The 18,107-nt window shown below is 41.3% G+C and overlaps 1 protein-coding gene across 14 annotated transcripts in view; it reads left to right on the forward strand.

Moving 5' to 3' along the window:
- Window positions 1–18,107, forward strand: part of TTLL5 (tubulin tyrosine ligase like 5) — a 135,369-nt gene that overhangs the window by 77,441 nt on the left and 39,821 nt on the right. For 12 of the 14 annotated variants that reach the window (XM_026057165.1, XM_026057171.1, XM_026057172.1 and 9 more), the window contains one exon: window positions 723–877. The exons of 1 other annotated variant lie outside the window; for it this stretch is intronic. In XM_026057165.1, the coding sequence (XP_025912950.1) occupies window positions 723–877 (155 nt within the window). Of the gene's footprint in view, window positions 1–722; window positions 878–14,627; window positions 14,707–18,107 lie in introns of those variants that run through there. One more of the 14 variants, XM_026057173.1, reaches the window with a different exon arrangement.

An 18,107-nucleotide genomic window follows, 5' to 3' on the forward strand; every position in this document is an offset into this window, starting at 1 on the left:
AAGATAATCAACACAAGAAGAATGCTCAGAGAAGGAAACAATGGAATATACATTTTATATGCTTAAAAGCATTACAACTTGATGTAACAAACATACATCTAACATGATTTTTAGGCCATCATTAGCTAACTAGTGTAATTACCTGTGTGAATAGTTTCAGAGTGGTTTGGGTTAGAAGTTCCTTTCATGTGTGGTAGAGTTTGGTTTGGAATTTTATATCCAGATACCTATGCTGATGGGTTGTGTGTGTACATATGCATAGAGTGAGGGAGAGAGAAGACACATACATGTGTCTTCTGGTTCAGTGACATAACTTACGGTGGCTGGGCAGACAGTCTGGGCTCTGCCTGGAGAGGATAATAGGAACATTTAGCTTTTGATTAGTGCAGTTAAGAGTTAATTTTTCATTGTATCCTTGTTATCTATCCCTATGGCAAGAACATGGTGCTGCTTTCTTGCTTTAGGTTTTCTACCACATCTTCATCTTTTTCCTCCCTTGTGCTTCTGTGAATGGAGGGGCTATAATTTAATGTTGGTACCTGAATTCATCTCAAGCATAGTGGCTATAGGTGTGATCTCTTTCATTGTGTTATGTAACTAGCACATTTTTCTGCATCTTGAGATTTCCCTTCTCTAGGCTGTTATTATGTACTCTATCCAGCATACCTTTTACTCTTTTCTTAGCTTTTAATTTTCTGATGTCTTTTTCTTTGTTGCTGTAGTTAACAGACCTGAACTTGGCAAGTGGAGCTATAAGCAAGGGGAGCACAGCCTCCCCCCTGAGCTACCAGTCAACACTCAACAGAAGAGGGCCACTGTGGGCTGTTCAGTCAGACACTCACCTAGCTGACAGAAGGTCTGTGTCTTCAGCAGTCAGGTAAGTTAAAATTGCTGCTGCAGCAATTTTAAAGGTGAAGAAAGCAATTCATTGCACTCAGGAGCTCATTCATAATTTGCGCTTGGCTTCTTGCTCAGAAGATAGTGTCCAAGCGCCAGGTACCAGTTCTTCCCAGGACTATCCTAGAAACTAGTCCTGTGAAATAGAGCTATGTTCCCAGAGCTGGCAGGATCTAGGTGAAATAAGGAAATGGATGGACATGTTGAAGGAAAGGGAGATGTCTGTTTCACTTTTCTGATCATTTCTTATCCCTGTATCTGTAAGTTTGAGTTCTTTCTGGTGCCAAGACATATCTATAGAGTGCAAACCTATACATGATATTGCAAAAATCTCCACCAAGGCCTGGTTTTCATGCTTTTTCCTTGAATATTAAGTTTAAATTGTTTAAACATAGAGCAACACACTGCAGAGTTTTCTAGAAGTTTCACTTCTGAATGGTTTCCTTATGCTCTTTATTAATTTTGAAAGCAACTAGGACATAGGAATTTATATTCATGAGTGATATACTAATGGGACTCTGAGTAGGGGACTGTGATTCTGCAGTAAAACCATTCTTCCTGGGATTGAAAGAGCAGCAAGATTTGCCCCAAAGATTCTGGACCTTGGAAGCTAGGAGCTAGGTGAGATTGCTGCAATAGACTAGGCTGAACACAAGCCCAGAACTGCTTGATATCTGACTTCTTCCTGTGTTGCTTCAGTAAAAAATATTTCTTTCTTTGCCTGAGCCTTCATTTTTGCCTTTGAAAATGGAAATAATGAGGCAGAGCTTCTCCAATACGTGAGTTTGGGCTAGACAGGACTGTATAAATGAAAATACTGGTTCTTGTCATTGATGCCTGAATGGAGAGAGGTGAGAGAGGCAGACACATAGTGCAGAAGGCCTGTGATCTGGGTGGTCATCCTTTCCTAAAGGGGTCCTTCAATAGGAGGATTGGAGAGGGATTTGGAAAGCTCAAGTAAAATTGTTCTTATTTCATCAGTCGCTGTTTTTCCTCTTGCCTGAAGAAGAGGAATGTGAGAAATGAATTCCTGGCCTGTTTCTGTTCCAGCAAAATGTTTGCCTCTGGGGTTTCGAGTTATTGAGAGAGGTGGTGATTTTGCTTTTGGAGCCCAGCCAGCGGAGCTATTACCTAATCCAAATAAAGAACCTATCCAACAGGTGTAAGCTGCCTTCCCCTCCTACGCAGCCTGAGAGCGCAGTGGAGCGCAGGCTGTCTTAGAGCTTCTGTTCCTTTCTCAACTCTGCCTGCACCCCTGGGTGGATTCACAGACTTAGCAGGAAAGAGGCTACTCACAGTCAAAATCTTCTATTGCAGATCTTTGCAAAAGGCATTGTAGTTATCATGTTGCTTTAAAGCTGTTTCTGTTGTATGTTACCTGTAGATCTGCAACCCACCCTTTAATGCCCAGAGCTCCGCTCTGAACCACTTCCAGGGCTGTGTCTCATCTAGCATTGTATACATAATTTAATGTCTGAAGAAGTTCAGTCTTACTTTGTGTAGGAATGCGAAAATACATCAGAAGCGTCTAGGCACAGCTAGTGAAAGCTTCAGTCTTCAAACCTTTCATGAAACATTTCGTTTTCAGCACTGAGAATATGTACTCTGCAGATTAGAGGGCCAAAAGCTTGCAATGGTTGGCAGTGCTTGAGTTACTCTGTTTTTATTCTCAGAGCAAGAGACAGAAAGAGTTGTCTTAGGATATTGTCTGTTGTCTTCATGGCTGCTTATATCAGGTAGCCAGAATACTGGTAGTTAATTCCTTTTTTCATTTGAAATTGTTGAGACAGTGCTTGATAACTCAGGCTGTGAAGCATTCTTATGCATTTCTCTGAAGAAAGACTTGAAACTTATATATCTGTCTTGTATTGAAAATGCCTTGTTTGCTACTTGGTTTGTTACATTGGAGGTCAGCAGTTCTTAGAGGGTCATCTGATGGGTGTTAGCCCTCTTCAGCCTGTGCTCAGTGCTGGATGACTTTGAAGAAGAACTTCCTATTTTGTTCCACTGAGGTTCTGGTCCAGAAGTTGTAGAATTCAGCAAGAATGGGAATATTTTGTCAATTGGTCTCTTATTTGGCTTTCACTGATTTAAAAAATAAAATAAAACCATTGGATCCAATTCAAATATCTGCCTCTGACACTCAGTCCTTACAGCTTTTGTATGTCTCTGTGGTAAATTTAAGCCATTTTAGTGCTGTTGAGGTTTGTCTGAAAAGATCTCATTTTGTTTTGATGCTTCTGAACTTTAGGATTCAGGCTATTCTTACTGACAAATCTTCCGCCTCTTTAATTCCTACTCTCCCAGTACTGATTTATCTAAATGTTTCTGAACAGAAGTTAGTTCTCCTTCTTTTGTTGGATTCCTTTGGCTGTATGAGGAGAGCTGCCAAATCAATAGTCTGTTGTCTAAAGGGCAAAGCAGATCTTGGGTTTATAATAGAGAGAAAGAGAACAGTTCTGGGTATGTTAAAATGTTATTTTATAAGTCTGTGGTGCTGTCTCTTTTGAGATTGTTTTGTTTTGTTTTATTTTAGTCACTTTCTATAAGGTTTGGTCTTGTTCCCACCCACATGGCAGTTTAGGCTTTCACTGTGCCCCAAACGAGAAGCCTGCAGGGCTGTAAGAAGGCAAGATGTTCCAAGTTGTACATAGGCTCACTTTTGACTACAGCAATACAGCTGCCACATTTGCTCTGGCCCTGCCTTCATTGCCTTTCCTAGCTCATTGCCACTATGCCAGATCTGCTCCATCCTTCTTTAACTCCAGTCCTGCCTCAGAGCCTTATTTCAGTTCTATCTCAGCTTCCTGCTCTAACCATCAGGCGTGATTGTCAACCTTTCACGCTCTACTTTGAAGGTATTAAACATGATTAAATGATTTTTAACAAAGTATTTAGGACTCCCAGATATAACTTGTTGATTCAGAACCTAAACTAACTTCTGAGTGCTGGTTGACAAATGATTGCATAATCACTGATGGGAAGGCTGGTAGACTTTCCTAGAAGCTTCTGGCTCTGCGATATGCAGCTGCTGTGTCATTTGTTCTTTGAAAAAGCAGAACTCTCCTCAAAGAATAACTTGGGCTCTGCAGGTCACTTAATCTCCAAGATTTGAACCAAAGCTAGTGAGAAAGAAATCTTTCTAATCAGTACAGATTTCTGTGTTTACAGAGGGTACCTTGGATTCAACAACAAGATGTCCTTGCTCAGGTTCATCTTTTAGAATTCCTATGGGCAGTGTGTTGGCAAAAATTCAACAATGAAATGATCAGTGTTTTCTGAAACCTCTCTTTTATTAGCTTCTTGTTTTATTCATGACATCTTTCTCTAACATAAAGACAAGACCAACAGAGGTCTTCCAGAGTACTCGGCATAATTTTTCCTTGGCTATTCTGACAGATTTATTTAACTTGGTGGGGGGAGGCAGGCAAGCAAGCTTCCCTGTCATCAGTCAGAGGGTACACCAGTCCAAGTTACACCAGACAACTTGGGAGGGCTACTGCAGTCAGAAACAAGGGATTCTCCTTTTCTCACTACTTGACATGCACGAAATATTTCTTTCCTCAGAATTTGAGCCAAGGTGCTCAGGTTCGTCAAGAAATGATGTTCTGTTGGCAGTCTGTCTAATCTGGGTTGAGTTGTATAAAAACAGACTTTTACAGTTTTCTGATCTAGGGGTTTCTAAGTTTAATTTGATCCAGTGTCACTCTCAGTGGTGGTAACAGTAGCATCTGCTCCTGACTTCATGGGCTTGTATGCACATAGCTGCCATATGCCTAGGTTTCCAAACAAGTTCTCATTACTGTGTTTTCATTTTTATTTTTTCTTGCCTGAAAAACTTGAGTGGGGTGGGAAAGTAGCAGATTCTACTGAGATATTTGTCATCTCAGGCTTTCAGGAACCCCAAACTGTATGCCTCGTGTCTGGAAATATCTGTGTGTGTGGTAAGCCTGATGCTTTCTGAAGTTATCAGACTTCATGCCCATTCATTGTGTAGTTACAGCTTTACACAGTGGGTGCTTCTGGGGTGCATTGCATGTATTTACTGCTCACATACAAATCGATTGAACAGTATGTGTGCAGTAAATCCAGCATTTCCCAAAACATTAGCTTCCTGTGCCTGTTCTAATAGCAAATACATATTTATTTGTATCCTAAAAATTACAGACAGAAAAAAGTTTATACTACACTCGCATGCATACCCCACCTTGCATACTAGGACCTCAGTGTTGCATCCCCTGACAATCTCATGCTGCTTTTGCAGTCTCCCATACCAGGAGCCCCTTACTGATCACTGGCCTTCCTTAGCCTCCACTGGATAGTAGTACTTTATACCCTCCTTCTCTGCCTAGTGCCTACCACTGCTTCATGCCTCCCTTCTGTCTGCAAACTAGGATTTTACCAGGCTCTCTGACTCCCATACACCTTATACCTTCTCTCCATCCACAAGCTGGGATCCCTGTTTCATTCTCTTTCATACTTGGCCTTACACTATTCCTACTTTCTGAGCAGGGCTGATTTCTGTTGGTCCCTTGCCACAGCTGGAAATGGAACCTGCTGCTTTATTCAGCAATCTCAGATTCTGGCCAAATAATTCCTATACATAGGACCTTACTTTCCCCTACTCTGAAAGACAGATTTTGGAGCTGCCGTTGCTACATACTGGTTTGAAATGTTTCATTTACTGCTAGGGATACATGTACTGCGGTTTGAGAACCTCTGCTCTAATCATACTGCGTATGTCCTTTGGGCTTGTGAAATGTGGAAGAGTGTCTGAGCTCTTTGGAGTGTTTGTTCTCTGCTGGTGGCTTCTCCACTATTTCCACTGAAACTTTGAGTCTTGCCAAAAAGTCTTCCCAAACAACTATCACAGGCTAATTTTGGTTCCCCAGCCTTGATCCTTTGTATCAAAGGAGCAGCTTGTTACTTTTGACATAAAGGAAGGTGGAACTGTTCTCACAGTTTCCTCGGTTTTTATTTCAAATTTTGGGGGTGTGGAATTTAAAATAAGAAACTAGCAAAGTGCTTAGACCCTGACTAGACAAGCTCTGAAGAGTTATGAGAAGAATAATGCTGGAATAATCAAGAGATGTGCTACATACAGGGTGATTCTCACCATGATAAAAGAGGGAGCAGTTGATGGGACTGTCTTGCTTTTTGCATCTGAGGATGTTGAAGACAAGGTGGTCTTAACATGGAGATTGCAGTAGGGACTGTGGGAAAGAGCTAACTACGCATGGGCTTACAGCTACAAGTAAGGAGGAGAGAATTTCTAGTCATCTTGGCAGCTAAAGACAAATTTTTAAAAGAATAAATATATTTGTTATGTGATATGTGTTGCCTTGTAGTTCTGCATCTTAAGGGTTAATAATGACTATAATCTTTTCCAAATTATTTGTTTCAAGCTCCTTGCAGTCTCTCGTGAGGCAGAGGCTGTCCCTCTGCTGTCCTGTGCCCTGCCTGCCAAGTGGCCAGAGCCTATTTGTTAGCCTATGTCCAGCTGCTGTGCAAACTTGGAGACTGAAGAGACTGCACTGCATTGATGCCTTTGGAGGAAAAGAAGGGAGAGAGCAGCAGGCACTGAGGGCTACACAATAGGCCTTTAGTTTGGTCTGAGCAAACTCTGCGTTGACCTTAACACCTCCCTGGCTAGGCAGCACGGAAGTGTCAGAGGAGCAGCAGACCAACACCAGGGAGTCCAGCCCCATGTTAGCATAGCCATGTGTCTTCTCCTTCCTCCTCACATTGCTTGCTCCTTTCCCTTTCCCTCTTAGAGGGCAAGTTGGATTTTCAGCTCAGTCTGTGTGCACTCTACTGTGTTTTCTGCAGGCTTCATAATTACCACACAGGTTTTTTTCCTCTTTCCTCAGGTCTATCCTCCCTGTTTTAAATGTGTTGCTTCTAATATCTAGCAGTAGCAGACTGTCCTGTCCTCACTTTTGGTGTGGGAAAGAAGAGTCTTGATCCTGAGGCAGATCTTGTATAGGTCATTCTGATGCTGCTGCCTTTGATTCTTTTCAGTTGTGAAACAACTGGGAAAGATCTCAGTTCACTGTCCCCTTTTTATTCTGCTGCTTACAGTGACCAGTGCTGCATTAGGAAGACTTGTGTAGAAAAGTCCCTTTTTGGCCAGAGTAGCTATTTACATTAGGACAGACACATGAGATTAGAATTCCTGCCTTCTTGGATTTTGTTCCAGTTGTAGGCCTCTGTTATATTAAGGCCTACATTAATTAAATTTCTTTATTTGTACTGGGGGAGTAATTCAGGGTGGGTACAGAGATTTTCTGTCACTGATCCCTTGCCAGCTTCTCCTCGGCAGCTCTGTCACACTTGAATTCTGGCCTGTGGTCCTAGAGAAGCAGCATTTCCGAGAGCCCTGAATTTGGGGCTTGATCTATTACCTTCTGTTCTGAGGAGATTTGAGGAGGGAGGGTGAAAAATGGAAGTGCTACCTGGGTGGCTGTATGTTCTTGCAGCTCATCCTGTCTCTAGTTTGTGCATGTTGTTCCTCTATTCATGCATATTTGTGCTTGTAACAGCCTTCCCCCTCCCCCCCGCCAACCTCTTTTTTTTTTTTTTTTTAACCTGTCTCCCAGGGTCACTGATGACAACTCGCTCACTGTGGAAGAGAAATTACTCCCTTACACTTTACAAATACGTGGCTTGCCCTGTAATTTTTTTTTTTTAATATATATTTTGGTTACATTAAAGAAACTTGTGATGGCAGGTCCAATTACTCTCCATCCTGCTTGGAAATCGCCCTGAGCCTCAGCACCATGGGTTGGCACAGTCTTGAAGGATCCCTGCTTCCCACAGCTAGGCCTTGGCACTGCCTGTCTGGAGCCTCTGGGAGGGGAAAGGCGGAAAGCTTGTGACTTGCCCAGACAGTCTGAGGCCTGGCCCTGCAGCCTCGGCTCCCCAGACACTGTTGAGTCGGACTTGGCTGGCAGCCGCTGCGCTGTTACTTTTCCGAGGTAATAAGTGAGATTAATCACAGGACCCTTTCCAGAAGCGAAGGGGGTTTGGGCCGAGTGCAGGGAGAGTGTAGGAGCCAGTGCAGGGCTGTGAGCTGGAGGCGAGAGCTGGGGCCTCAGGGCAGGGCAGAGCAGGGCACAAGCTGACTTGTGCGAGTGTGGCCTCTCAGCTCCTTCTGGGAGGCTTCTCTTGAGCTGCAGCTTGGGGGCCTCCTTTTGACTGGCTCCAACCGAATGAAGGGGGCACAACTTCTGCATTACTTCTATTTGTCTGCTGGGCTTGGACAGTTATGGTTTTTGCAAATAGCTCTGGAATTTGAGGGGGACAGGTTTCTCTTTCAGCACCTGGCTCTGACTGCACGACTTCCTTTCAGAGAAGATGTGCTGATCTTTCCCATTATTCCAGCAAGCAGCCTGTAGTGGTAGGTAGAGGGAAGTGACGGGGGTTTCATATATTCCCTGAAGCCAATATTGATAATGGGTTTGGGTTGTCTCATCTCAGCTGCTTCCACAAACTGACCTTCCCCTAATCTAAACATAGGATTTGCTATCCTAGACTGGACTGCTGATCAGTTTAATTCTCTTATCCTGTGCTTTGGAGTAACTACTGCCAATATCTTCAATGAAAGCGCAGAAAACTTTTTGATGGACAGCAATGACGTTCTGTCTGTAGAAGAAGCTTGCTTTTACTCTCCAACTGTTAACAGCTGACTTGTTCTCACCCTACTTTCTGTTCTTCATTTTGTAGCTGTGGATGCTGTCATTACTCTCATAAATGTTTTTACTTTCTGGAAAGGTTGTAGTCTCATTTGTGAGCTGCAGCAGTGAGTTCCACAGGTAAATATGTATTATGCAAAAGTTCCCTTTTATTAATTGTTTGTTTTTCAAATTCACCAAAAGTCTCTGCTCCATTATTATATGAGATCAAATAGAAATACTCAATTTATTGCTTTCTACACTATTTATTCCGTGTGGATTTATCATCTCCCTTCTTATTTGCCTCTCCTAAACTAAACAGTCCCATTCTTTTCAAGTTCTGTATGGAAATCTTCCCAGTCTTATAAAAATTCTCTCTCTGTCTTTTTATAGAGATGACAAGAAATGAAAACAGTAGTCCAAGTAGGAGTAAGGCATTGATTTTATATAAATGACACTATAATATTTTAACATTATTTTATAACTCGTAACTTTCATATCCTAATACTTTGCTCATTTCTGACCATGCTAAACACCAAGGTTTTCATTGATAAGCAGTTATTTTTCTTTGGTTATTGCAGTTAACGTAAAACTCAGCAACATGTATGGACAGTTCATGCTGATATAATTCCTCTTTCTTTTCTTCCTCACCAGTGAACTCTCCTTTCTGGCTTTCAGCTGCCAGCACTGGATTTTGCTGGCTGTGACTGAAGTCACATGCTGTTTTCTGTTCTAATAAGAATCTAATTCAGTATAGAGCAACTTGCAATCTTCTAGTGTCTTGCGCTAGTTGACTCATAACCTCCCACCCCAGCCATCTCTGATCTTAGAACTCTTTGAAATATCCTGTGTAGGTTCTAGATATTTCATATTGCAAAGTGACCAGCAGATTTCCCTTTTCTCTACATTTGTTTAAACCTCCCAATCAACATTAAAATACTTGCTTTCCACAGTGGTATTTGGAGGGTTAATGCGTCCATAGCTCTCACTTCAGTAGCACTCCTGGGGGACATCAACTCTGCTACTCACTGCTTTCTAGGAATGAGGGGAGCCCAGTAGGCTAGTGCTCTGTGGGTTAATATCCAGAGCAGCCTTTCTCTCTAGAGGAGTTCTGAAAGGGTTACACGGGAGCCTTGGCTGTTTCTTTGAGCTATTTGGAAAGGACGGGCCTCAGACAGCTTGGCAGGAACCTGGGGCCCTGTTTTTTCCAGCCCAGCCCTTCCTTCTGCATGGAGCTGTCAGGGAATCCCACGAATGTCTGGTTTCTCCCTTTTCCTATTTATTTATTTATAAGCAATATTTTAATCCATCCCTGGCTCTTCCTCACACAGGGACCTCAAGTTTTGTCCATTGCTTAGTTTTGCAGGTATTGAAATAGGAGTGAAAGCCATACTACCATGCCATAGTTGTTGGAGTTAGTTCACTGTGGTGCAGCTGAGAAGGGCACTGGGAAGTTTCCCAGAAGAGTGTCCTTTCTGGCATTGAGCTTAGGGCAGGTCCATCTGGCCTAAGAACAGAGGGATTGAACAGGCCCATCTTTGAACTGTGCTATTCCTGTGGGTTACAGTGAGGCACTTGAAATCTCAGAGTTGCATGTTCTGTATCCTCCCTACCAGGCACACCACAGAAAGCTGCTTTGTAAAAATGGAAAGCTCCTCTATAAGCCAGGCTTATGAGGGACAAGACAGGTTAGCAACCTTTCCTTCATTTGCATCATGCTCTCCAGGGCTGTCCTGAACCTGAACTCATTGTGAATATTTTGGAGTTTTCCAGGTCTGCCCTATACCTTTTCTCTTCAAGAAAACTGATGGAGTTGACTAGATGGAAGGAATAGATGTCTTAGTGTTAGAAAGGAAGTTTGGTTACTGATGAAAACAAAGGTCGTGTACAGCTGCGTTGAAAATATTGGTGTTTTACAGCTGCAAAAGAGAAACTGAGTGAGGATTATCTTGCTATATAAGTAAGGCTGTCAGATGTTGGGAGCAGGGTGCAGCCTGAGATCTATGTGGAAAGGCTTTCTAGAAGGCAGCCCTCGTGTGGGGCAGTGCCTGGACAGTTCTCTGAAGTCAGCAGCCGGAGGGCCTGGAGTCAAGCTCAGATGAGTTAAGGATTTCAGTGACCAAGTAAGTGTGCCAGAGCAGGAGGTAGCAAAAGGGGTCTCGAGATCTGTTGGCCAAGGGGGTTCTCTCTTTCCTGTTAGGCTCTGTTTTTGGGCTACCTTCTCTTGTACAGTGAAGTTTCCACCCCCAGTGCTCGTTCACATTTTCCATCCAGCCCGAGGTCATGTGTTGGCTTGTGTTGCTCAGGATGAGCATGGCACTCTGGTGTTTTATCCTGTGATATAAACAGGAATTCTCTGCCAAGAGCATGCAGAAACCCTTTCCTATCCCTGAGAGTGTTAGCCTTTCCTATGAGGATCCTGCTTTGTCACCTAATTTCCCCACTTTTCAGACTGGGGAGTTTTGCAGCTGACCTGGGAGTTTGTGAATTGTGTGTTGTTGGCTCCATGACAGCCTGTTATTCTCCAGGGCTTCTCTGGGCTGCAGGTATCAATCAGCAGCTGTTTGTGAGCCATGCAGGGCTCCAGCATTTAACAAAAAACTCTTTTGAAAAAAAGGGAGGGAAAAAAAGCATTAAAAAGTCAGGAAGTATTTCAGCTTCCCTTTGCATGTGGTGACAGCTTTACTTGGAGACGCTGTTCACTAGCTCATAGGTTTTTGAAATGTACATATATTGTGTAATCTGAAGAAGATGGGGCAAACAGTACTCCACTCTAGAAAGTAGTCTTTTTTTTTTAAGGGAATAGTATGAATTATAATGATGAGTAACATTGGTGATTAGTAGTACTTTCTTAGTCTTTGTCCAACACTGGATACTATCAGTCAGTGAGTAGTCTGACCAAACGCTCTGGGTAAGAGGACTTGGATAATAGCGCAAAAGCATTTCAGTGGCTCAGGAAAGCTGGTTAGTGGATCGGCCAGTACCAGTGCCAATTACAAAGATTCTAAGTATACTGTGAAAGGTAGGCTCTGTAACGTCAGGATACAGTAAGGGTTATATGGAATACTGATGTATGCAAAGTCCTCTATCATGAGCAGATATTTCTAGGGATTCATACTCTAACAATAGTTGAAAGCTGGATATCCTTTAAAAAGAAGCTAGGTAGTGTTAAAAGGTACCACAGTTTCCAGACACTGTCTGGTTGCATTCACTGAACTTCTATTAACATTTCTCATCCAGTCACTGTCCTCAGCAAACCAGGCATGGAGAGGCCAAGGCAACCTGGCTGCTCCAGATCTGCTGAAAACTGGTCCTGAGACAGTAACCTTTAGTAAAAGGAATTTCAAAGTGAGAGGGCCTTATCAAAGACACAGTTTATGTTCCAGCTGCCAGCTGGAACCATGATGTTGCATGGCTTCTTTGCTTGAATTTCAGATTGTATCTGGCTCAGTAGGGGTCTTCCACTGCCTGTTCTGTCTTTCTGCTATCTGGCACAAGGAACCTGACTCGAGTTTTAGAGTAACTCAAGAGTTACTCTAAAAAGATTGTATCTGGCGGTGCTGCACATGCTATTTGGCAGCTGTCTGTCAAGGATGCTTCGCCTGGGCAAGAATCACCTTTTGGAACAAAAGGGACATGGCTTAAGTGGTCTTAACCTTTTGTATGCATAAAGAATTTTTTATTTGCTTGCTGCTGGAAAAAAACATTTGAGGATAATCTTTTCTATGAAGAGTGTAGCCAAGCTGAGCTGTGAATGTTTTCCATGTTGGAAATTAAATTTTGAAAATTCAGCTCAGAAAACTTTCAGTCTGGTAGACTGTCTGAAGAGAAAGAAACATCAAGTTTGGACCATTTGTTTCTTGTTGTTGGGAAAAGGGTGCCAAAGAGTAAAGAGGTGTCAACTCTGCACTCAGTGTTCTGAAAAAGTGCAGATGCTGAGACCTGAAACTGAATCAGTAAGAACTTGGGCTGTTGCTGCTGATGACTGAGTAGATCCACAAGGAGGTCACATCCACATCAATGAAGTTGTGGAGTTCCTAGAAGCTGTTTTGATTTTCAGATCCACACCTCTTTTCTACAACTGTACTACCGTTTTCAGGGATTTTTTTGTCTCTGAGGTTTTAGCCATGGAACAGCATGAATGGAATAATATTCTTTATATTATTCAGAAGGTCAGGTTAGGTAGCCATGTTGTTTTTTTATGGCATTGATGAATAAATATCTTTCCAGGGTTTTTGACTTCTAATACTTATAACTAATTCTCACTTTCAAGTGAGAACTTCATTGAAGATGACATACTGCTTAGAGTGTAGTGACTTCTATTTCCCATGGCTATTTTCCAAAAGATCTGAAACTGTGGTGTTAGAAGAAGTTGGAAGTAACTTATTTGTTAGAAAGAGTGTTCTGTTCAATATATTCCTGATCTCAATTCCACTAGCAGATACTTTGCGTACAAGATTAAGATGATTCCTTGACAGTCTTACGATGCTGAAGATTTTGGCTTCTCCATAAATACCTTTTGATAGATGATAATTTGATTGGCAGTTAAAGGCTTTCCAATGTAAACAAGGAATCAATAAAGCAAAGAGAACACAATTTCATTCATTGTGAAGAAATTATTAGAGAAAATGGTATACATGGAAGATCTAAACATGGCCTCTTTAAATTCTCAGAGACAACACTAGAAGTGTTCTCTCTTTGGAGACTTTGCTGCTTTTAAGATGAGGTACACTGATAAACAGATCTCTTTCTAATAAAGAACAATGTATAGTATCTTTCAAGGTATTCTATAAGAGGATGAGATTTTGGTTCCTTATGGTCTGTAGGCTTCTATTTTCAAAATTTCTTATGAAAACCAAGGAAGTTAGAGCTTATCCATTATGAACAATTTCAACGAAAGGCTGCCCATTAAGATTCTTTGGAACAGCTGGCTTTCATAAAATTTGTTTTTTAATATTGAGAACTTACTAATCTTTCTTCAAAATGGAAAACCTTCAAGAAGGAGCTGTAATTTAAAGTAGAATGAGTTGCATTAAAACTCCCTAGGAACAACAACTTTTTCTCTGCTGTCTATTAATATTCACAAATCTTTTAATTTTTGATTTTATTTTTCATAAATATATTTAATAAATTTAATCATTTTAATAACTTAATGGCTAGTAAAATAATTTTGAAAATCCAGTTTTAATAATTGGATTGTTTTGGTATATTTCAAGAAATTTCAATCCAATAGTCTAACAGTTTCTAGTCACTTAAATATTTTGTCCTTCTGTTCAGGATTCTGTTTTTGCATAACTGATTTTGATATTGTTTTGGAAAGAGTAGTCTGCTCACTTGTTTGTGAAATTCCATTTTCCTGCCACTGATGCTAACCTAAATGATTTAGATATGAAAAGTATCCTCTACTAGCTGTGTAAAGAAAACTAAAGTTATGCAAAGATTTCTAGATTGTTAAGAAGCATATGGGACAGAATATGATTCAAGTACTACAGAGGTTTCTTTACTGATATTTTCTGAACAGAACAAATTCTGTGTGTACATATAATGACCTTTAGGGAATTGCAGAACCTGAATATGTGAGAATAGGTTTCCTTACACCTGTGTTATTGAGGAGTATTTTTGTTGAAAGAAAGAGAACTGTATTGCTGGTTTTTTTGTTGTTGTTTGCATGTGTCTGAAATTATCTGAATTCCTGATATCATGTAACTTCATAGACTGTGAATTTTTCCACTTGTTGCTACAAAATCAAAAGTAATCGATGTTTGCATCTTATTTAGCCAAATCTTAATCTGGTGTTAAGAAACCAGTTTTATGGTGCATATTGTTAGGTAGCAAAAGTAGGTACCACCTTCACTTATGAATTACTTTGTCTTTTTCTAATGTCTATTATTCACCTTTATGCAAGTGAGAGCTTATCTACTGTCTTATACTCTGAATAGTCTCTAGAGAGCCATAAGCATGGTATATAACAACAAGATTTGCCCGTTAGCGAATGTTACTGTGTTCAGCTCAAGCCATCTGGAGACCATGTTTGTACTCTTATTTGTCTTTTCACAGAAAATGAGTCTGCAGTAATGCACCAGTTATGGCCTTTGTGAGAAAAGTCTACTGTGTTTAGCACATTTGCTTAAACATCATGAAAGGCATCAGTATAAAGAAGTGGCATATAATGGAGAGGTCTTGTTCAGTCACTCGACACCATTGTTATTGTTGTCTTCTGGCGTGCCTTATCTATGCTAGGAGGGATCTCTTGAAAGGACATTATTCTACTAAACAGCTGGGATATTTTAGTCTGTCCTTATAAGGGCTTAGCATCTGCAGCTGCAACTTTGATGTGCTCATGCTTAGCATTACATGCAATCACTTGATGAAATTCGTGTGGTACTGATTCCATGATTCCCATCTGTGTTCCTGAGTCTGGGAGCTTCTGACTAATTAGACAATTTTCCCTGTATGCTGTAGGAAACAATTCCATTTTGGCTGTAGAAAAAGGGATTGGGTTGGATTGGAATATGGGATTGCATAATTTTTTTTTTTCATCTTTAACCACAAATTCCTATGAAAGCTATTGCACTTCCTCTGAAGATACCTGCTCTTGGCATTTGATTTTTCACAGTCATTAGAAATATTCACCCATATACAGTCCAGAAAAACAAGCAAATGAAAGGCCTATCCAAAACCAGTCATTATGGAAGCAAGAAAAAGTTGCATCCCCAAGAGAACAGCACAATCTTTAGATTCCTATCATTCTCAAACTCTGAGGGGAAAAAAATGGATATAATAGTATGGACCTGGGTTGACCAGCTGAGCTGATACAACTGTGTCACAGATCCTTCTGCCCACACTAGAAGAGGAAATATCGCAGATATGTATGCCTGTTCAAAAGGACCCAAACGTAAACCTTTTTGCTAAGTGCCAGTGCTTACAGTCTCCACCTCCTGGCCTGCAGTTGTATATTGAGGCAGAAATCTCACATAAGAGACTTCAAGCTCTAGGTGATGCAAGTACACATTGTGCAACTTGAGCATCTTTTGCAGACAGGGTCTGACAGAGAGGGATTTTTCAACAAATCCTAGACAAGCCTGGGAACTGTCTTTTAGAGTGTGCCAGCTCTTTGTGCTATATGAAGTACTTATCTGAAGATCCTTTTACGCACCTTCCTCCAATGATAGACTTTGTCTGTCAACAGATTCAGCAGTTTCCTGAGGAATAGTATAATCAACCCAGTTTACTGAGGTAAGCCTGGGCCTTTTCTGTAGTTTCAAAGGTGTAATGACAAATCCTCTATTGACTGTGTCTAATTGTGATCCATCAGCTGGCCTGCTTGGTCAGCATGCACATTGCTCCCTGTTGAGAAAAGAGGGAGATAACTGAGTGACTGGGGATTCTCCCACAATTTTCTACTCCGCTTCCTACTTTGGAAGTGGCTGTAGACTTGCCAAACATGCTGAAGTGGTTAAGTGTACCAGCTCCTAAAGAAGCTGAAGGGGAGGAGTGATTTTTGCCTGATGGGTTTTCAAAGGGAGCCCAGACTTTGAAGTTTTGTTTTAGCAGCTGCCAGGTATGTTGCCTCAGCCCTATGCAGCACTTCTGCCCCCAGCCTTCTTGTGTTGCATTCTTCTTTATGGATGCCAAGATGGAGCGAAGGAAATAGGAGAAAAGTAATTAAACCAAGAGTGTGGGCAATGGCTCTATTATCTTGTACTTTTTGGGTTACAGTGCCTCATGCCACATGTCAATGAAGCACCTTGCACTTGCTTTGGCCTATTAGAGTAATGAGTTTACTTCACTCCAGTTTTCCTTGCCTTTCTAATTACTGCTTGCCCACCTCTCTTCTGCATTACAGCCCCTCCCAAAATAATTATAATAATTTTAATCTTCTGTGCTGTCACAGCCACATACAGTAGGCAGAGATTTACAACCATGAAACCTCAGAACTCCTTGCTGGAACTAGAGGGGCCAGATCATTTTTCCCATAGGACATTGAGACATGAGACATAGAGAAATGCAAGGCTAGTCCAAGGCTTCACATAAAGTCTCTGTCAATGTGGGTACAGCAACCATTCACTGCTCTAGCTGCTGGAGGTAGTTAGCTGGGTACTTCTCCTTTACTGTCTTAACAATTCTCTGCCACAAAGGAGATGTGGTAACAGTTTTTTTCACTGAATGTTGAGCTCCATGGCTATTCTTATTGAAACATTGGCTTACTGAAAATGCTGTACGTTGAGCTCTGTTCTCTTCTGCAGATGAAAAGGTAGATAGATCCCAATAGGAGATCGGAATTTATGGAACATTAGGAGTGGAGCAGGGACTGTTTTCTGCATAGCTTAAAACAAAGGAGCAGCAAGAAAGCCAAAATTGTCATAAACTGGAATACTTTTCTGGCAAGGGAGCACACTTCTGTGGTATTAATACTTGGAGGAAAAAGTGCCAGAAAATAGGGAGATTCTTGCTGTGCAGTATTTGAAGAACATGCTTTTTTCAGGTGAGGCTTTATAAAAATAAAAGTCTTTCCATTCTTTCCTTCAGTCCATTATAGTCCAATCCTGGTATGTCATCACCAGTTCCTGGTACCACTGACAATAGAGGGGGACAGGTGCGTGGGAAGTTTCAGGAAGGAGGTGGGGTAATCCTTTATTCCAGTGTTGCCTATAGATTTTTCTAAAATATTTTCTCTTTCAGTATTGAAAATATGCAACTCAAAATTGGATCTACTATTCAGTTCTGAAGTCATTTTTTTGGGCTGAATCTTAGCTAGTACTGAACTACAATAAATTTGTTTAAAAAAAATGCTGTGTGTTCATAGGGCAGAATTTTTTTCTGAAAGGCAGTTTTCTGCAAGTAGAGTGTCTCTGAAGGATTCTTAGAAGGAACACTATGGACGTGGAAAAGTTCTGACAGATTTAGCTTGAAAAGAGAATTGCTTAGAGTTTGTGCTGCCTTGGTTGAAATAACTACTTCCAGCAAAATATCTTCCATTAACTCTAAGGAAGGGAGGTGGCCAGTGAGTGAGGGAGAAATAGCGCTTACCTTTTACAGTACAAACAGTGTTGTGTGAGCATCATGAAACTTGCAGGGATTCCAGAAAAGCTTCCAGCTGTAAAATAACTAGCACCACAGCCCTGGGATTACTTTGGTGCCAATGAGCCATGCTCCTCTTAGGATGACTGAAAGTTTACGTATATGTCATGGTTTGTGTACTGTCTATCTGTGGTCTCTGTATCAGTGGTATTTGTTGCTGCTGCGTGCGTGGTAGGATGGTCTCTTATCTAAGCAGCATATAGACAGTTATTGGGTATGTTTGTGCAATAGGTGATAACCATGCAGTTATTCTCTCTTTGATTGTGGAACTGAGAGCACCACTGCCACCATTATATTTTCTTTAATCACTTTATTATAGACTTTAGAAAGTGTGTGCTGATGCAGACCTTGCCAGTTCCCCTTCCTACTCTTTTTCTAACCCATTGTTAAAGGTTCAGGAGCCACAGCAGGTGAGTGGATCTTTGTACAGGAGGTGGAGATAAAAATTTGCTCCCT

Source organism: Apteryx rowi, unplaced genomic scaffold (assembly GCF_003343035.1).
Source record: "Apteryx rowi isolate R43461 unplaced genomic scaffold, aptRow1 scaffold_137, whole genome shotgun sequence".
In the NCBI taxonomy this organism is placed as follows: Eukaryota; Metazoa; Chordata; class Aves; order Apterygiformes; family Apterygidae; genus Apteryx; species Apteryx rowi.